This window comes from Astatotilapia calliptera, chromosome 4, assembly GCF_900246225.1.
Source record: "Astatotilapia calliptera chromosome 4, fAstCal1.2, whole genome shotgun sequence".
NCBI lineage: Eukaryota > Metazoa > Chordata > Actinopteri > Cichliformes > Cichlidae > Astatotilapia > Astatotilapia calliptera.
In genome coordinates this window covers 18,742,558-18,763,829 of record NC_039305.1, presented here as the reverse complement: position 1 = coordinate 18,763,829, position 21,272 = coordinate 18,742,558, and the positions used below count along the sequence as shown (strand labels likewise).

Genomic DNA, 21,272 nt, shown 5'->3' with positions numbered 1-21,272 from the left:
GATCTTTTGGGTTGCCAGTGAAGTTCCACACCAAACTCACTCATTTCTGTCTATATGAAGCTTGCTTTGCGCACTGGTGCAAAGTCATGTCTAATGCAAAGTCATGTTAGAACAGGAATCCTCAAACTGTTCACAAAAATTTGGGAACATGAAATTGTCCAAAATGTCTTGGTATGCAGAAGCATTAAGAGTTCATTTCACTGGATCTAAGGGGCCAAGCCCAACTCCTGCAAAACAACCCTCCACCAACCCCTCCACCAAACTTTACTTGCACTTTTCTGGAGTCCAGTGGCATTGAGCTTGGTGATGTAAGGCTTGGATGCAACTGCTTGTCCTTGGAAACCCATTCCATGAAACTCTCTACTGACTGTTTTTGAGCTATTCTGAAGGCTACATGAAGTATGGAGGTCTACAGGGATTGACTTTGCAAAAGTTGGAAACCTCTGCATACTATGCACCTCAACATTTACTGACCCCACTCTGTGATTATACATGGGCTACTACTTCGTGCCTAAGTTGCTGTCATTCCCAGTCACTTCCACATTGTTATAATACCACTAATAGCTGATTGCGGAATATTTAGTAGCAAGAAAATTTACTAGTGGGACTTGTTGCACAGATGCCATCATATCACAGTACCATGCTTAAATTCTCTGAGCTACCTGAGAGTGACCCATTCTTTCAAAAATGTGGTAGGAACAATGAACATGCCTAGGTGCTTGATTTTACTGTATATGCGTTTTGCCTTGGAAGTGAATGGAATGCCTGAACCTCAGTGATTTGGATGGACAAAATATTTCTTTTGGCAATATAGTGTGCAACCCAGTATTAGCAAAGCAAAAGGTATATATGGGCCAAGGATTTCAGAGAATGGTTGACTGCAAAATGTCTCTGTAGGTTCTCAGTCATCTAGGTAATGGTAGTTTTGTGTTTGCTTGTTTTTTTGAAAACCTTATCACGGAAGATGATAGGTAAAACATCTTCAAAAACCTAAAGATGTTGCTTTGTTCCCATGTTGATGCAAATGATTTTTCATCAAAATAATAAAATGTGGATTTTTTTTTCATTTTTAAAAAGTTTTACCTCCGAACCTTAGACAGTTCTTTTTATGTTGATCTAAACAGATTCCAACTAAACTGACGACACATTGCACTTTGATATGATCTCAGTTATTATATTTCTTTTCTTAATTTTTGTTTTCAAAAACAGAAGAACATTTGTAAAAACAGCACAAATAGGATAATATTTGCGGAAACAAGACAGATTACTAAAAAGACTAGATCAGCTGGATATTAAGATGTGACTCTTTGAGATGTTTAATGCATAAGAGCAAAAGCTGAGGCTGTGTTTAAGAAGATCAAGAAAGAAAATAATCAAAGAGAAAATACAAATTAATAAATAACTGGTAGTAATAATGAATATAACAATAACCAGATTGGCAGCCTGTCCAGGGTATACCCTGCCTCTCACCCTGTGACAGCTGGGATATGTGCGAGCTATCCGTGACCCAGAATTGGATAAGTGAAAGAAAATGTATCTATCCATGGATGAATAACAAAAATTATTATATATACAATAATTTCCCCATTTTTGGATAAATAAGTGCATTATTGTAAAGTTACAATGCTATTAAGGTTACAATGATAAGGAGGAAATGTATTGGTGAGAAATGTATTGGGGTGACACTCCTGAAATGATTCTGCATTTGTCCTACTCCCTTTCATTGAAGGAAACTTCAATGAAGTGAAAAAATATATATAAAGGAGGCATGATCAGAGGCCCCTGGGTAACTTGAGGGGCCAAGACCAGAAGACCAGTGAAAATGTTGATTTGTGTATTAGAGACTTTCCTCAGTTTTAATAGTTACCAAGGTTGACATTAGGGGGCCAATTCCAGTCAATTCCACTGATTGCTGATTACCTGTTTCTCAGGTAATCAGCAATCAGTTAACTTCAGTAACACAGATGAAGTCACTGCTGAACCCATGCCTTGCCTGTTATTTTATTTCAGACTGAATGTGCTGAAAGTATGCAATGCAAATCAAAGTAAAACAAACTCACGTTCAAATCTTAATGCTCTACATCAGATTATTACCAGAAGAAGCACTGAGTTGAAATTCATCAGCAACTTTCTTACATTTGTCTTCAAAAGGTTTAACCTCCTAAGACTCGAACTCTTCCACGGCATGCATTTTTAATTTCTCTTTGATATTTGAGCATATTGGGGCCCGATGAATGTAAAAACAAAGAATTACGAGATATTTTTTTTTACCTCATTTTTGTTTCTGAGAAAAATGAAAGCCACATATGAGGACATTCGTTTAAAGTTTAGATGGAACAGTAGCAGTATAACGTCCTCGTAAGTGGATATCAGGCACTTGTAGAGCAAAATTGAGTATTTTGATCTAAATAACCCAAAATGATGTCCACATATGTGGACGCAAGGTCCTAGGAGGTTAAAATTGATATAACACGTATAAAAAGGCATAAAATATTGAATATTAATTAATTTTTGCTAATTTTTGTGCATAAAATGAAAAGATTAAAACTCATAAAACAATTTTTAAAAAGTGGCTTTCCATTTGATTCAATTTTATATGATGGATTATGCATAAAAAATAGAATTGGGCTGAAAGGTCTAAAGGTCTCTATTACGTATACAGGTTCACGTTTTTTAAAAGTAACTAAGTAACTAATTACTTTTGAAAATAAGTAATGAGTAAAGTAACTGGATTAGTTTTTGGAGAAGTAATCAATAATTAGTTACTATTTACTTCTTTCAAGTAACTTAACCAACTCTGCTACTGACATTTGAGTTAAATAATTCCCAGAATACCATTCGAGAGTCTTTAATTACTTAATGTTGCTTTTCTCCGTATCTTTGCTGACAGGGTCGAGTGAAATTATTAACATTAACATTGTGGGATACTATCCTTTTAGGTACCCACATTGAAATATGCATTTGGCAAAAGCACGTGAACAGAATAGTGCGAGGTTTAAGTGCCAGATGGAATTATTATATTATCAAAGTATATATAGTCATAGGGTTTTCTTGTTCTTATGATGATGTCCACGTTTGGGGAATGTGCTCTTTTGATGGCGTTTATTAACAAACCTGTGATGACACAGGCTTGCGTTTCTGCGTGCACTCTGTGTCCATTCGGATTTTGATTTCGCTGTGCCTCCAGCTTACAGGGTGAAAAAAAGAAAGAATTCATAGAACAGAGCACTCTATAGATAGGGTGCTATAAATAACGCCACTGCACGGTTTATAACTGTATGCCAATTGGGCAAATATGCCTGTATAAGTATCATAGGTTTCACTTGTTTACAGCCAACAAGGGTGCGGCTTTATCGCTACTTTATATGCGCCCGCGGAGTTCACTTAAGTTAAATAAGTACACACACACACAGAGAAACATATACACATACACACGGCCTACTTCCATAGTTCATTTGCGGAGAGGGAGAGAGCAAGATAGAGAGAGAGACTCAGACTAATTCCTCCACGCAGCCTGTGCCAATGCGCAAACAGTCTACGCCGTGGGATAGGTCTCCCCCAAATTGAGGCTGCGCTCTCAACGATCATGCGATTGAATGACGAGCGCGTCATGCTTGTCTTCCTCCTCTGCTGTTCGCTGCGATCGGTGGCTCTGCGTTCCGCAATCCCCTGGGATACTGTACCGCCCTCGATGGCTCTTCTATCGCCGTTCCGCTCCCACTGAATGGCTGTCCGGAGCGAGGAAAAACGAACCAGCGCTCTGCATCAGCTTCCCAGCGAGGGGGTGAGTGTCTTGTTCGGCCGTCAGTCAGTCGGTAGGGTCGTCTGATGATCCACCGGCGGCAGCGGCGGTGGAGGAGGAGAAGAAGGAGGAGTGGGTGGTCACCGTTAGATTTTTTTAGGCTGATGGAGCAGGAGGGGGGTGGGGGGGCAGTCCAGCAGAAGCACCAGCAGCAGTGGGGCAATTAAAGTTTGGGATAAGTGCGCGACTTTAAGGGGAAAGCTGGTCCAGGCTGGCACAATCTAAACTTTCTATTGCCCTTTTCAGCCTAACAATAATAATTATAATAAAAATATAGCTCGTTATCAGCAGCGGAGCAGAACACGTTTAACTTAACGAGCCTCACAAAACATGAGAAAATTCAACGGCAGTCCGTTTGTTTCTGTCTCTCGCTTTTTTTTTTGGCACGGCAGCTCTTGTGAGCGCCGGCTGCAAAAAGAATTGTGCCTTGTTGTGCTCCCCCCACCAACCACCCCCCCTGCTCCGTGCCGCACTGGTTCCGTCTGGCTCGCCCTCAGCTGCTGCGTGTCCTGGGATGACCTGTTGATGTCGGTAGAATGGAGAATGGCAGGGGGAGCGATTTCCCCCGTCGCCAAAATATTTAAATAAGCAACATTTTGGGCCTGACTAACCGGCGTCGCAGCACGGCTACCTCGTCCGCTCGGCCAGTAAGTGCTTTGTTTACCTTTGTGAGTGCGGAAATGCTTGACATTGTGCAGCTGGGGCTGAGTGTGCGCGAGGTGGATGGTGCGCCGGGCGAACCCAAAATATTTTAACTGTGGCGTTAGCTTTAGCCGTTAGCCACCTCCCATAGGCCGTGCTGCGGATGGAAGGAGAGGGCAATCAGATATTTCAGCGCTGACAGCCACTTGGAGGAGGGGGAATGGAGGGGGGATAGGGACTCCCGAAGTGGCCCGATTCCTGTAAAACTACTTTAGATTCGTCTAACCGATTGCCATTTGAGGGCACGTAAACAATCGCACGCCATCCTGGATTCCCCCTTAACGCATCCATGCTGTCCCTACCTCCCAGTAGCCTCCCGGCTGGGTAGGCACGGATCGGACACCCCCAGGTGGGTTAAACAACTCCTTATCCTTCTACACGTTATTTGGCAACACTTTCAGCACAGAGGCACACACATTAAAGGAAAAAAAATCAGAAATGTGAAGTTAAAAAAAGTCTGTTTGTAAAACAATCAGCCTTCTTGCTGTGAGGATAAGCAAAAGTCAGGCCTGCCAGGAGCACAGCTATGCAAGCATGGGCGCATATAATGAGGAAATGCCTATAGAGGGAACTGTGTGTGCCAGCTGCATGAGGGGCTTTTCCACATAATGATCTGAAAGGTTTGAACCAACATAAGAGTTTGGTGGAATAAGTTTCAAAATAGGCTGAGAACCAGTCCATCATAACACAACTTAGCCCCCCTTGAAATATTCTAAAGGCTGCTATTAAAAGTGTAAGGTCTTTAGTATGTTGTATGTCTGACCTACTTTCCTCCCAGGGCTGGCTGGTATGAGAGCTAAGCTACAGGGTTAGTTGGGGTGAATTTCATTTGCTCACGCTGTTGCTGCTGCACTCTACTGTATATATTTAAGGACCTGAGATTATTCTTCTCATCCCTACAGGCCCCCGCTGCCCCTCCTTAGTGCACAGGGCCACACACACATGTGCGTGCACACGCTTGCATTCTCGCTCACTGTTGGGGCAAACTGTGCAAACACACCTCTGCTCTCGGCCCAGTGTTTGTGTGTCTTGATGTGCAACCATGTGTGCTTACTGTGGCTCGCCAAACTGTAAACAAGCAGTATTGTCTAATGTCTGTGTGTGACTCAGTGTGCCTTTTGTGGGTTTGTTTGAGTTTGTGTGTGTGCGCATCTGTGTTTTAGTATGAGGGAGAGGGGAGCTTGAGTGAGATGGAGACAAAGAGAGCATTTCTCTTTACCCTGGAGCTTGGCGAGGTCCCAAATGAAAGGCTTTGGATATGATGGGCTGGCTCGCTTCAACCCTCATCAGTCAGTCACACTAAAGTTTGCTTTTTATGCCTCTCACAGGGTGGGCTTCAGTCACTTTGCTCTCACATTATCAGATAGTATCTTACACTGATAACGCTCTATGTGTGGGTGCATGTAGGTTCAGCAAGCATTCATGCAACACTTTTAAGTGGTAATATATCTCTGCATTGCAGGCCTGTACCCTCATCTGCACGCATAGAAATACTTATGACGGGCCTTGTGCTTTAAGTAAGCACGAGCAGTGCAATGCCATGTAGGCTGATCAATGTATCTGTTGTTTGCATTGCTCTTATTGAGGGTACAGAGGGCATATACATGCATGTGAATAGCACCTCCGAAATTGCTGTTTATAGAACGTGCTATCACAAAGCATAGCTGGTGTAACACCATCGAAGCATGTTTACATACCTTCACAGTATCAAGTGAGTAATGTAATATACCCTGCTTATAGCCCTCATAGCCACAGCAGAGGGAACGTTGGCTCATTTTAATTTAATATTGACAGGCATAATCTATCAATCTTAGAGCGGATATGGGGCAAAGGGGGGGCATGTTTGCCTCTGACTGTTGACTGAAGTGAATGGAAACATGCTATGCGGTTTTTGTTTAGGCCACACACACAAACACACGTTTGCACATAGAATACCAGAACATGACCCAGTTATCTGAGGACACGGGATTTTATAGCTCACAGAAGACACAGAAAATAAAAAGGCTTTCAGTAGCTGTTGGTGCTGGGCACCAACAGCTACTGCAAGGTTGAAGTGACGTATAGGATTAATGAAATGTAGATTATCCTGTGGAAGTTTCAACAAAACTTAGTTTGAAATATCAGAGTGCTGCGAGCCTGCCAATACTATTCGGTAGACTGTGCGAAGGAGAAAATGCGGCCCATGTCGTTTGGGTTTTTCAAGAGATATATTGTTTTAATTGTGGGGAACCTTCCTTTAACAGACAGGCATTTCATTATGAATACTTTGGCCTAACAGTAATAAAACAGGCCAGTTAGATTTGCTCGGCGTTTTATTGCATTGTGTTAATGTGAGGTTCTGACATTCCTCAGCTGTTTAGCTTCTCTTTGAGCTTTCTGTCTTTTAACATACGTAGCTGTGTTACATTACACCTTCACCCCACAATGCCTGGGGGGGGAGTCATCACTGCAACGAAACAAGATGAAGCTGAAACATGCGACAGCAATCATGATTAATGCGATGTAACCCACTGAAAAGTGATTCACAAAGAAAGTTTATTATGTATCAAAATGTCACATGAAGAACTACTCCACAGTTGCCGTATAAATATTCTCATTCCGAGTTCTTTGGCAAATCAAAGCGAGATCTGGAGACGGTCTTTCAACATATTGTTTGTAGTGGTGCAGTCAAAGGTCTCCTAACTGTTACCAGTTGCAAGTATAGTGGCGGCCCTGCTCTTTTCTGACCAGCCTCATGGTCAAAGTTTATCCACATATCGGCAAGACCAACAGGAAGGAGCTCATACTTGGTAAATGACAGCGGTTTTCACATGCGATTATATCTTTGCCCGTTCTCACACGTGGCCTAGCTGAAACATGCAGGAGGCAGCACCCGAGGCATCAACTCTCTTAGCATGAGTTTGCCAATTACTTATTACATATTAGAAGTTCTAACATGGAGCGCACTGAAAGTTTAGTTTAGTGTGGTCTCCTTATTGAACAGGCTTTCAGTTAAGATGTATGAAGAACTGGATTGTGAATATGAAGAATGAATTTACCTGAATTAAAACAAAAATCCTGTGCAAAAAGAAATATATCAACCATCGTTATTTGGGTTGGTTTGATAATAGTTGTAGTTGTTTTGTATGAAAAAGGTCTGATTATACATGTAGTTTGAGTTGGGTGCTCTTCCGTATCATGGGAAAAAATTCCATGGAGAAAAAGAGCGTGTTTGGGGGAGTGGGAATTTGGCTCAGTATTTCCATATATGAAGTCAATCCTGTTTTTCAGTAACCAGCATTTGGATCTATTCACTTCCTCATTTGTCCTCTTTGTTTGTTTCTGCCTGTCTCTATTCATTCCCAACAAGACCTTTTTGGTGGTGTGCATAGGCGCACCATGGCCCAGACCCTCCAGATGGCGATCCCAAACTTCGGCAACAACGTTCTAGAGTGTCTGAATGAGCAGCGGCTGCAGGGACTCTACTGCGATGTGTCCGTGGTGGTCAAGGGCCATGCTTTCAAGGTACTGGTGCACTGTTTCTCTTATTTGCACTCAACTGACTGAAGGTCGTGGTTATAATGAAGAAGAAAAGACCCGAGTGTAAACAAAAAGTCCTGTGGCAGTCGTGCTCCATGGAAAAGGAACGTCATTATTCTTCAGAAGAACTGCTGTTTGGACATTTTCTTTTTTTTTTTTTTGGGTGGGGGGGATGTTGCAACATGTAACTTTTTGCAGCAGAGGCAGATGATGCATCATTCGGTGTGAATCCACATTTGTGCAAGTTTCTAGCTCCAGTATATAAGATGTTATTAATGTTTGTTTTAAAGATTGTTTTTTACGGGTTACAGGTTTTCTTTCATTTGCTGAGTAGTTTGAGTTATCCTGTCCATTAGAGACAATGTAATTTGTGCATTGTATTCATTCCTCAGTTAAATATTGGCCTCTAACGTTTTGTTTTTTTACCTTCTCTGAGATCTTTCACTTTGAGTAGGGCCTTCTTTTTCAGGGACATTGAAAGAACTCGATTAGTATTTTAAAAATGAAAGTACACTGAAGAGCTACTAAATCAATATGTTAATAAATCATTGGCTGGTTGTAGAACAGGGGTGGGCAACTCCAGGCCTCAAGGGCTGGTGTCCTGCAGGTTTTAGATGTGTCCTTGATCCAACACAGCTGTTTCAAATGACTAAATGACCTGCTCAACTTGTCCTGAAGTTCTCCATAGGGCTGGTAATGAACTCATCATTTGATTCAGGTGCAATGACCCAGGGTGATATCTAAAACCTGCAGGACACCGGCCCTCGAGGCCTGGAGTTGCCCATCCCTGGTATAGAAGCAGTTTACCAAAAGCTGTCAGAAGGGTTAATAATACAGGAAAACAAAGAAAACCCCAATTATCATATAACCCCCTGTGAGCAAGGGCGTTGGCGACAGTGGGAAGAAAAAACTCCCTTTTAGCAGGAAGAAACCTCCATCAGAACCAGGCTTAGGGAGGGGCAGCCATATGCCTATTGCAGTGTAACAAAGGGAGGATTGAGGGTCAGCCAATCAAGCCCTAACTATGTACTTTATTAAAAAGGGAAGTTTTAAACCTAATCTTAAAAGTATTGTTTATTGTTGTTGTTTTTTTTAAACGAAGCTATACCGTGAGAAAATAAATTCTCCAAAACATCTCACTAGCCCTTAATAAATCAGTATATTGTAATATGTAAAATGATTTTTAAATTATGTTTTCTTTTTCTTTTTTTCTTAGGCTCATCGAGCAGTTCTGGCTGCTAGCAGTTCTTATTTCCGGGATCTTTTCAGCAGCAGCAACAACAGCAATGGTGGAGGTGGCGGAAGCAGTGAGGCCGGCCCAGCCGTAGTGGAGCTCCCGCCGGCTGTGCAGCCTCAGAGTTTCCAGCAGATTTTGGCTTTCTGCTACACAGGCCGTCTTAGCATGACGGTGGGGGACCAGTTTCTTCTCATGTATACTGCCGGCTTCTTGCAAATCCAACAGATCATGGAGAAAGGCACTGAATTCTTCCTCAAGGTAAAGCTAAATAGAAATAGAAAGTGAAGTAGCAGAAAACCTAAAGTCATTGTTTCATCAATTTGAACTGGTAAATTACAGGTTGAGATTTCTGTTTTGAGACTTTCTGCAAGGTAAGATCTATCTATTTGCTGACGCAAAGGTGATATATGCATTTATTGGTAGGTATCCTCCCCCAGCTGTGACTCCCAGGGCCTTCATGGAGAGGAGGCCCCACCTTCAGAGCCCCAGAGCCCTGTAACACAGACCAGTAACGGTGCAGCCCGGCCCGCCTCCTGTCTGACGCCGCTCCCTCTGGTATCACGAGTTAAGATGGAGCAGCCAGCGAGCCAACCAGAGGCGGCCACTCCTTACTCAGTGGTTTGCACTCCTGTAGCCAAGCGACTATGGGAGGGTGGCAGCACCCGAGATGGAGGTGGGGTAGGCTCAGGGGGAGGAGGAGGTGCCAGGAAAGCAGCCCGTTATTCCCAGGAGGCAGTGCGGGGCAGCGCTATCCAGAGCCCCGGAGGTCTCGGACTGGCTGTGGGTATGGGTGCCACCACGACCAACCTCGTGGGAATGGTGGCCGGTGGTGGGATTGGTGGCGGTGCCAGCACCAATGGGAATTCTGCAGCAGGGCTTATCATGTCAGAGGGCGCCAGCCCTGGCACCCTGAGTACCTATGCTAGTGACTCACCTATCAGCTACCATGATGACGAAGAAGAAGAGGAGGGGACAGATGAAAGTGCTGAGGAGCAGTACAGACAAATCTGCAACATGTACACCATGTACAGTATGCTCAACATGGGAGCTGCAGGTAATGGACAGAATAGTTATACCAACACATACAAATATATCTAGCTGAAGTTTTTCATTACACCTTGATTACATATTTGTATCCTTTATTTGGTTTGTCGAGACATTGTAACAGCACAAAATATTCTCATAAATATAATTTTTATAGTTGATTCGAAATTTTTCCATATGTGGATTTTCTAGCTGCTGGTGAGCGTGTTGAGGCTCTACCAGATAACACGGAGACGCGAGGTCGGATGCGTGGCAGAGATCTTTCATGTCTTCCTGCAGAACTTATTGCCCAAATAGGCAACCGCTGTCACCCCAAACTATACGAGGAAGGAGATCCTGCTGAGAAACTAGAGTTAGTCTCAGGTATGTTTCTCTGTGTGTGTGTGTGTACCTAAAGACAGCAATATTTACAACTAAATTTAAAAAAAGAAAAGAAAGAAATTCAAAATGATTAGATTTGAGAGACAAAAATATCCAAATTTCATAGAATTGTCTTGGCTCGCTGTCTCCAAAATGTCAAACTTAACATGAGAAACCTGCAGGTGGGTGACGGATGAAAGAAAAACTGAAACCCTCGACCTTTACACTAAAGGGAATCCAGCAGCTCTGTGATGCTGTTGGGGGGGATGTTTTGCTTTTGTGGTTTAGGTCTGCTTGTATCTTTAGAGGCAAGCAAGGAATAAGAAAGAAAATGCCATGTGTGATCTCCTTTTTCTTATGATGAAACATTTCCTGTTGGGAGTGGTGTCCTCCACCCATCTGCAGAGCGCAAGGGGTCACTGAATAGTTTGGATATAAAACTGATGTTCACTGTTTGGCTTAAATCACCTCTTCTCAGTCGAGTTGAATTGGTTGATGGTTGATGAGAATCAAGCATCTTCTACAGCCATCGTCAACCATCAACAACAAAACAGGAAAAATCTTTTTTCTAGTGAAGTACCAGAGACTGAGAATCTAAAGTGCAGCATAGCTGTTGTGGTGGCCTGATACTGTTGTTGGATTTTCTTCTTTAATTTGTTGTTTGTCCATAAGTGTCAAAACAAAATATTTAGCATGTGGTTTGTAGAAAAAAAAGAAAGAAAAATACTTTGATTCTGCTACAAGTGTATCAAAAATGAAGTCTTTCTAAACTAAATCTAAACTACAGAAATCATAGATACATTTATACCAGACTGTCGTTGGGTCATTATCTGATTCGTAAATATAGCCAAGCTGCTTCAAATCCTGCTTATACTGTGCTGGCAGTGTTTTAGGAATTCTTGTCATGCTGAAAAATTGAGCTGTTCCCAATTAGATGATTTCCAAATGGTTTTGCATAATGGATCAAAATCTGTCAATATATTTCTGTGTTCATATATTTAATCAGTTTTAACAAGATATCTAACACATCTGACTGAAGTACTTATAGGTTGCAGACACTCAGTGTTGTATCTCTCTCCTGACCTCCTCTATATCATTGTGCATGCTCAGTCCTCCTCCTCTATACACACTGACAACAATTTGAACCAAAGAATTCCAAATTGGGTTCATTACCCCATAAGACCTGTGGATACTGATTTTCAGTCCAGTTCTTGTGTAATTTGGCGTACCTCAGCCTTTTCTCCCAGTGTTGAGTCTACAAGTGGGAATCACCAGATACTCCACAATACGATATTATCACAATGCTTCACTCATGGTACGATATTATTGCAATTTTTAACATTTTGTGACATGCTGAGTGTTGCGGTGAAATATATTGTGATTTATCACGATTTCCAACTGCACATTATGTCCCTAAAATTAAACTTTGTTTGTACTGATATTATCCAACACGATAAAGTTATCTCATTTCAGTTATTTATTTATTTTTTGCTTCAAAATTAGATTGTGAAGCAAACCAACACTGTCCCTGAATTATTAAAACAATTACATTTGTATTCAGCAACCTTCCTGTTCTATATGAGTATAACCAGAATACAGCCAGCTGGCAGTCAGCTGAGTCGAGTCCCCACGAGTTATCCTTCTTCATAAAGGCTCATTCAGACTGATTGCAACATGTTGGAAATCTGTCTGCATTTCTAAATTAAAAGTTTCTGTAAACCTTCAGTATTTTGTCTAAGGGAGATTGCTGTCAGTCCAAGTCAGGCTGCGACTACTTGCAGAAAGGTTGCTTCCTGTCAGATGACACGAGCCTGCTTCTTCGTACTATATCGATATTTGGTATCCCTGATATCGCCACACAAAATATCACAATACGATACTGTATCTTTTTTTTTAGTTTTAATTTTAGTTAAGTCAGTGTTAAGTGACTTAACATACAAAAATCCTTCCTCTGGAAATGGTCAGCAACAAGGACTGAAAATGAATAAACAAAGAAGCTGATGTCCAAGGGAAAGTAGTTCTTCAGAAAGCCGGAAGAACTATTGCTCTAGACCACGATAAAAAAAAATTACAAGTCTGGCTCCTTGGAAGCAAAATTAAAGATAAAGAAATGAGCAGCTGGTTAAGAGTTTTGCACAGTACTGCATATATCAGAAATATGTTATCAAACTAACTTATCTTATTCATATATTTATCTGATATCACAAGGGCAGCAGGGTGGTGTTGTTGTTAGTACTGTTGCCTCACAAAAAGGAGGTCCTGAGTTTGACTCCAACATCTGGCCAGGGCCTCTCTGTGTGGAGTTTGCATGTTCTCCCCACTTTTGCGTGGGCACTCAGGCTTCATCCCACTGTCCAAAGACATGCAGTTAGTGGGGCTATTTTAACTGATAATTGTGAAATTGCCCATGGGTGTGAATGTGAGTGTGAATGGTTATCTGTCTTTCTGTGTTAGCCCTGCGGCAGGCTGGCAACCTGTCCAGTGTGTACCCTGCCTCTCACCCCATGATAGCTGGGATAGGCTCCAGCACACCCACCACCCTGATAAAGATAAGGGGAAGAGGACAGATAAATCTTATATAACATAAAATAAAAATAAATAAATATTTTATTTTAGTGTTGTTTTTAGGTGAATAGTTTTATCTGCCTCAGTCTGCAGTCTGGAAATGAATGACATTATGGTTAAAGGTAGAGCTGAACTATTAAATACATATAGGCAGTATAGTATGAGGTCTAAATAGGACAAGGCAGGTAGCACTGATATATATTCATATCTTCAGAGGACGCTGTCCTCAGATGACTGAGATTTGCACTGGCAAGCAGAGCTGTATTGCACATGTGACTCAGTTTGTTTATGTCAAGGACATACTGTGACTGTGCGTGTTACCTTACCAGTGGGGTTACACACTTCACTCTGCAGCAGCATGTGCCTGTGACAGAGCAACCTGAAGCAAGTGTTTCAGGGTAGTTTTATACTACATTTGTAAAAGTCAAAGGAATAAACTGAAGTAATGAAACCAAATCAAACCTCAAAGCTGTGACATTTAACTGGCGCACAGGCTTCTCTCTCCCCACCCACAGCTGCAGTGTGATATGAATCAGAGCTGTTGCTAGATAAATAAACTCTCCATTCCAGTAACCGAAAGCGAAGATCCTGACTGTATCATTGCTGTACCTGACCCACAAAAGTTGAAGAAGGGAAATGCCATAAAACGAGATAGCAGATAATCTCAGTAGATAATCTACAGTGATAATAAATGGTCTCAATTCTTTCTGGATTCTTTGCAGGTACTTCTGTGTATATATCACGAGCTCAGCTAATGAACTGTCATGTGAGTGCAGGGACCAGACACAAGGTGCTGCTGAGGAGGCTGCTGGCCGCCTTCTTTGACAGGTTTGCTTCTTCCCTCGATTTGTCTGGGTCTATTTATGCAAGTGTTTCATGCAAAGCGTAGTTTTAATATAGAAATTAAAGTTTTTTTTGTTTTCCTTTTTTTTTGTTTTTTATCTGCTGGCATATGAAGGATAAATCAACTATTTTTGTGTTTCCTCTGTTCTGTCTACCTCTTTCTTATTTTTTTGATGTATCAGGAACACTCTGGCCAACAGCTGCGGGACAGGCATTCGCTCGTCCACCAATGACCCGAGCCGCAAGCCCCTGGACAACAGAGTGCTCCATGCAGTCAAATGTGAGCGTACATGTTTTGTCTGTCTGTGGGTGTTTGCCCACAAGCATGCAAACAATTTGTGCATGTACTGATGGAGGGGAATGTACATGCAGTCACACTGCATGCACACACTGTGTATTTACACTGTAAACTAAGCCGTATCATAATCGTAGCTGAATTAATGAGTTAGCTGTGTAATGTCTCAGTTTTCCTTTTAGGTACATTTAGATAGTACTAATAGTAACAACAATAATATTAATCTTTATTAATACTTGGTAATTTTTTTAAAAAAAAATCCACATTACAACGTGCCTCACAGCAGCAACAAAACAAGCATAGTTTTTTTTTTTTTTGGTTTTGTTGTTTTAAAAGCATAAATAAGATTTGCATTGGTATGATTAGTGTTTGGCAATAACTCTGTGACCGCTACATAGTAACATTCACCCTGAAATCAAGTGTTGACATCAGACACACCAGAACAGAGATATTGTCCTGCTTATAGTGAGGTGATTATTTGTTCAGACGTTCTATAGTTTTGAGTTTTGCGAGTTGCCCTTTTTCTTTACAGCTTTGTGCTTTTTCAGTAAAAGCTTGCTGAAAGTGGAAAATGTATCCATGCTCACCATAAAATCAGATTTAAAGACATGTAGCTGTGAGCGGGACTCGTGACATCACTACTAGTCTGAAGCCTGTGTTGCACAACACACATAATACATTGTGAATAGCATTTCAGCAGCACATGAAACACTTTCAGCAGTCTTTTTGTGTAAAACTTAAACCAAAAAAAATATGTATGTTCATGTTTGCAATCGAGGGCTGAGCAAAAAATATATTTTTAGAGTTGTTAAAGACAAAATAATCATATTTCACTTGTTTACTGGATCATACCAAACTAAAAATGGACATGCATCACATGACTGGTTGTAGCTGATGGAGTTGTGGAGTATGCCACGTCGTTATTCTGCCCAGTACAGAGCATATTTACTGTGGTGTGAGCCAGTAAACAAGTTAAATGTGACTGTTTTGTCCCTGTTGACTTGAAAGTTTACATTTTGCTAGCTTTTCACATTTAGTTTTTGGACTACATTAATTGGATCTTGGGTTCAGTATTCCACTGAGGTTTTTGCCAGTTGAAGCCTGACCTTGTTTTAGAATTTCTAACAAGGTAACAGAACTACTTTCATTTTTATTATTTGCAGAAAAACATCTCCTGCCCAAAATATTATGCAAATCATAGCATTTTTGTCTTTGAACATGCCTGGAGGGGATACTCTATCATTCTCTTGGCACCTTACATGTAGGTGATGTGCCAAAACCCCTGTGGGTGAAAAACAAGAAAAAAAACTGACTGTGCCACCCATTACTTAAACCAAGCAATTTCTGTTTCAGTAGTGAATATTAAAAACATTCCCCTGAAGTAGATTTTTACTAGAAATCAGTCAGCAAAACAATTGTTGCTTTGTTGAGGTCACGCCACATGTGCTGGGGTTTTCTTATGCATTTTGCATACTGTAACGTTAGCCAGGATAATAAACACTGAACATGAGAGACAGCTGGATAAATAACTTGGCTGGTGTTTATAAAAGATTGCAATTGTCTAAAGTGTTTCAGTTGAATTTTAAACCGAGCAAGTGTTGATTCGCATATTGAATAGACTTTCTTTTGTCAGTCATGAGTCGTTTTCACATATGCTCTGCAGCCCTGATCATTTCTAGAACTTACTCAGCAGAGGTGCTCATGAGAAGGAAGATGTCCGATCCAGTCGAGTTGCAGTGTTCTTTAACTTGCGGAGATTGTGTAATATCAAACTGTGCCAATAAGCAAATAGCACAGGTGATCATTTGGTACACGCAGGTAATAACACAGGAATATTGCCTATTGGTTGTCACTTCTGCTTTCTCCGCACTCTCTCTGCAGGCATTTCCATCGACTGTGCCACAGAGTTAATTCCAATTCTGTGAACACCTCTAAAGCAGGCTGTTTCATGCTGTATGCTACACATAAATAGGAACAACTATGGAAATATCCTCTTCTGATTCCTTTGAAACTGTCGGAAGTTTTTTGTGTGCAAACTTCTATAGAGACTGTCGTGGTTAAAATCAAAAAGAAAAAGCCATAGCTGTAGTCATTTCCCTAAACACTGTAACTCTCATACAGCAGGCCTCTGTGTGCCTATTAGTCCTTTAACTCCTCCTATACAATAAGGAGTTCAGCAGCTAAACCTGGCACACAGGTACGTCTTAGATTCCTGAAGGTTCTTATCTATATCAGCCATTGGGACATCATCATGCTGCCTAGGAGCCACCTACAAATGGATTAATATGATCGATTTTTAGCATTTCTGCATTTATACTCCTTGCAACATTGTATTGTTTTCATTCTGTGACCGGAGCATTTAATTTATATCCACAAAACTTGAATATTGGAATATATCTGATATATTATGTTGCCTGGCAACTATCTAAATTTAGAGCAGGACCTAAGCATTGCAGGCGGTCCATAAAAAATTGACTCACTTTTATACTGTCAGTCCCATATAATCCAGTATAGTCCTTAAAAATATTTATTAACAAAGCTATTACCCCTTTTAGGTTTTTTTTGCCAGCATCACAAATAGATCAGATCATACTGTAGTATGTGCATGTATTTGGAATAAATCCATCTTCATTCAAATATTGGTGAAAGGGATGCTTTTGTCTGTTGTGGGTAGAAGACAGGCAAAAGGATCTGTCAGTACACTCGTGAAATTCGTTCTTGGCTCCAGTCACATCATAAAAGTGTGATCAGCCTAATTATTCCCCCCCCCCCCCCCTTTTTGTTTTTTGTCAGTTTATTGCCAGAACTTCGCAACCAGCTTCAAGGAGAGCGAGATGAACGCCATTGCAGCCGACATGTGCACCAATGCCCGACGTGTGGTCCGTAAGAGCTGGATACCCAAGCTAAAGCTACTGATGGCGGAAAGTGACGCTTACTCTGCGTTCCTTCCTGATGGTGTCAAGACAGAGGAAGACGCCCTGGGGGCGGATCCAACCTTCGACCCTGCCTCATTGGAGTCCGCCAGTGGTGCTGGTATGGAGTCGGGCGGCTCTTCAGGTGAATCGCTACCAGGTGTGGGTGGGGACGGAGGACCGTTATTTTGAATGTTTGGTGACGCACATAACAGTATTCCCCAGTTGCGCTTGCCTTCTCACTCTTTGGCCCACGCTGATCTCTCACATCTTGACTGTCTATACTACACTGTTAGGGTCAACAGTTGTTGCCCTGATGTAACCAGGACTTGAAAACTTAAGGTTTTTTTGCTTTGACTGTATAATGGAGGTAATCAAGGAAAGGAAGGGCGTAAGAGGGTCTTTAGTTGTGTCCTAACTGCCCTCTGCCTCCCCTTGTCTTTTTAAGGTGTGTAAACACATCCACTGTTGCATATTAAATACATTCCCTGAGGTGCTGGTGGTTTGGGGGGAGGGCAGGGAGTTACTGGTGCAGCCTGAGGAGGAAGAGATGGCTGGATGGACAGATTTCCAGGAGCAGAAGTGACGGGTATATTGAATGTAAGTGTCGGTGGCATTTTTCTCTATGCAACCCTGACAACTTGTATTCCAGCCTCGGGAAAGAAACTAAATTTCAAAATAGATACATTATTAAAACAAAGTAACACTACCTGTTCTTCCTCCTCTTGCATCTTCCACTGATCACCCTGCAAGTATTCTTCAGCCTCACCTCACCTTTCTTGAGACCAGAGAATCTCACTCGAGTATTTCACTGTGTGCTGTCTTATAGAAATATATCTCATCTGCCTATTTTTATTTTCTTTGCATGTTTCTCTGTCTGTAAACTGAAAAGTGATCCAGTAAGAAGGGTGAAAGCTTTTTACTCAGAAGATTGTAATGGGGGGAAAAAATGAAATTTGAAGGGCAACAGGTAATCAAAGCTGGTCATATTTTTAGAAGACAAAAACTATATTTATACAAGTGCCCATGCCTAGAATGGTGTGAGCAAAGAGAGCAAGAGGGATTGTTTTAAAATCTCAGTATTCAGCTTTTATTGAAAGAGGGCTTGTCAAGTAAGGAAAAGTGCTATTTTTGCAGGAGTACAATAATAATAATGAAAGGAGTCTTATCATAAGAACCTCAGTCATTTATTTTTATCCTTATTTTACAGTGAAAGTGATGGAATGAGCAGTTGAACTGCTAAATTTGACACATTTCATCTTTTGTCCACTATCTTTAAAGGAATAATAAGACTGCTTCCGCTGGCACGACTGTGACTATGATTAGCATTTCTTGTTAGGTTGTGAACCTGCAACATTCGCCTCCTTTGATACAGCATTGGCCCACAGTTTTGAAGATTACTTTTGGACATTTATAGGTTACATTTATCTGACAGCTCTGCTAGTTTAGCCTTCGAAGAAAAATTCCTAAAAGGAGGGAGGAACAAAGTGACGTTCACAAGAAATAATTGTGAAATGAACAAGTGCATCTTTCAAATCTTGACGTCAATAAGCTGGTGGGCACAGTGATGTCGCAGGGAGGCAATGCTGCTTGAAGCAAAAAGGTTTTAATGGTACTGTGTGTATGTGTGTGTTCGACATAGTTCTCTGGTAAGAAAGCCAAGTTTGTATTGTGAAGATGTGTCTTTGGTGTGTGGCTTATTCATGTATGCAATGCACCACCTCTTTCATCTGGAAATTCAAAATGAGTTTTATTTTGAAGTTTGAAATGATTTTGCACCTTCCATGAGCGATAAGAGTGGTGGTTTCTGCACCTTATTGAGAAGAACTAGTAGTTCATGCACCTTTTGAGAAGTGTTGTGTAGCAATCAAACCCCTTTAGGTGGAATTTGCCTTGTTGTTTTTTTTTTTTTTTTTTTTTTTTTCTTTCTCCCATGCCTGCCTGTATTTGTTGTTTAGTAGTGGCACGAACGCCTACTGTAAATAATCAAGAAGACTGTTGAGTTGAATCCCAAGTGTTCTTCTTTTTTTCTGTTGCTGAATGTGTCTGATTTAAGAAATGTCAACAACTGACCTTTTGTATGTGGAAGTTGGTGTTTGCTAGAAACCTTCTGAATGCATGTTAATCTGTTAAGGACGGAGGTCAGTACAGGGGATTCATTCTTACATTTGCAGGTGGAAAAACCTGAAAGTAGTCCGGGTCTGACTCGGAATGTGTTCTTAACCTGATACGTTCGCACGGACTGATTACTTTCTCTTTCAGGAATTTTTTTTTTTCCATAGAGGTTCTATTTTTGTGTAGAGAGGTAGAGTTTGAAAGCCAGGAAGATGCTGATGGTTCCTATCAAAGGCAGTTAAGTCTTACTGAAAAGAAATAAAATGACTAGTGGCATGATAAAGATTCTAGCTCAGCATATTTTCATTATTGTTTCAAATTCTAGGTTGGTTTAGGTGGGTGATACAGTATATGGATGAAACATAAATGCAGTACCTTGTGAGCATTCATTAAGGGTAATAACAAAGAAACCTCAGTTTTGCATTTGACTGTAGATGCCACATGAGCACCCCTCCCCCACATACCTCAAGTATCTTTGAAGACTGTTGTGCTTCCTGTCCCTTATGCAGCTGGTGTCATGTTTCACTCCTCCAAGTTTATTCATGCGCTTCATAAAGGCAAAGCAGTGGTTTATGTTTGAGCTGAATTATAATGTCTAGCTTTAATTTGTGTAGAGGTTTTCACAAGATGTTGCTTCACATTGTTTTAAGTATGACTATAATTTTTTTTCAAATCACCAGACTTGCCAGGCATGTTAAAGTTGCCATAATCAGCTGAAAAGTTTGCTTTGTTACATACTATTACTCAGAAGAACTGTCATTGAGTCTCCAAATAAGATAAAATATGACCAATTAAGATTTCAACGTGAGAAACACGTTTCTGTTTGTCTCCCACAGTAATCATATTACTCAGTGACCCACTGAATGACTTGTACTGTATTGTGAGTCATTAATGAGAGCTCGGCTACGCCAGTGAATTGGTGTCGACTCTAATGAAGCAGCTGCCCAACCCGTATACGGAAATGTCCCCACTGCACCATTGACCTAGTAAGATTATGCTGCTGTTGCAGCTTCAAAGCTTTTACTACATATAAACAGTGATTAGGGCCCATGTTGCCATCAGTTCAACAAGTTCAGTTGAAATAAAATGTGGTTCCGGGACATTTCGGGGGTTTCACCCTGAAGTAAAAGTTCACTGACAGCTAAAAACTCCCTTATTCATAACTTGATTGCTCAGTCGCTCAGTCCTCCATCATCACTAGGTATGTGGGTGTTACTCGTTTTTAATTTGTGTTCTTTTGAGAGCTCTCTTGCTTTTTTTTATTATTGCACATTCTAAGCAATTTCTCTACCTTTCAGCGTACGTGTTTACACTTACAAAATGTAGACCTACACACTTGAATGGATAAGGTGTGGCACGGCATTGGGAACCTTTTGTCACTAAACAGTACATAGATAAATATGATTATATACATGTATAGATAAATACTGTATATTATATATAGACGCACACATAGTTTGTTTGTTGTGCACTCGCAGCATGAGGTATATATTTACCCAGATACAATGCTTCTCTTCACAACCTGTGCAGTTATTGGTCTGCCCATGTCTTTGCCCCTGCTCTTTGCCCTCTGTAACCCTGTAGCACCAGTGGACCTCCTGTACTGCTCATCCTCTTTCTGTGTTCCAAGTGCCAATAACTTTGTGAAAGCCCTGTAACTGTGACCCAACATTATCAAAGGTAATTGCACATTAACAACTTTAAGATAAATGAATACAAATCATAGAGAAAATGTCAAAAATGGAACAAATAATGAGTATCTTAATAAAAGATTTGTAACAATTTCTCCAAGACTCCTCGTTTTTGTGTTTCCTTAATCGCTTTAATGGTGTTGCCTGTCATTTGCTCTCATGGCGTTTGCTCACTGGTGAACTTAAT

The 21,272-nt window shown here is 41.0% G+C and overlaps 1 protein-coding gene across 3 annotated transcripts; it reads left to right on the top strand.

Annotated features, from left to right (window-relative positions):
• Window positions 1-2,782: 2,782 nt before the first annotated feature.
• nacc1a (nucleus accumbens associated 1, BEN and BTB (POZ) domain containing a) lies at window positions 2,783-21,180 on the top strand. Of its 3 annotated transcripts, none has more exons than XM_026165292.1 (8): window positions 2,783-3,784; window positions 7,854-8,008; window positions 9,240-9,518; window positions 9,684-10,314; window positions 10,497-10,667; window positions 13,952-14,057; window positions 14,255-14,352; window positions 17,161-21,180. In XM_026165292.1, exons 2-8 carry the CDS (start codon window positions 7,883-7,885, stop codon window positions 17,469-17,471), a joined length of 1,722 nt encoding a protein of 573 aa, XP_026021077.1. In that variant the 5' UTR covers window positions 2,783-3,784; window positions 7,854-7,882; the 3' UTR covers window positions 17,472-21,180. The 3 variants fall into 3 exon arrangements, with proteins under 3 accessions (XP_026021077.1, XP_026021076.1, XP_026021078.1); XM_026165291.1 differs by lacking the exon at window positions 2,783-3,784 and adding an exon at window positions 3,791-4,449; XM_026165293.1 differs by lacking the exon at window positions 2,783-3,784 and adding an exon at window positions 4,459-4,853.
• Window positions 21,181-21,272: the final 92 nt, after the last annotated feature.

Bases quoted from the DNA above. Each gene is read 5' to 3' on its own strand.
- nacc1a (XM_026165292.1), top strand. From the start codon at position 7,883: ATGGCCCAGACCCTCCAGATGGCGATCCCAAACTTCGGCAACAACGTT. The intron at 10,668-13,951 runs GTATGTTTCTCT...GATTCTTTGCAG, and splicing joins GAAACTAGAGTTAGTCTCAG to GTACTTCTGTGTATATATCA. The intron at 14,058-14,254 runs GTTTGCTTCTTC...TTGATGTATCAG, and splicing joins CTGGCCGCCTTCTTTGACAG to GAACACTCTGGCCAACAGCT.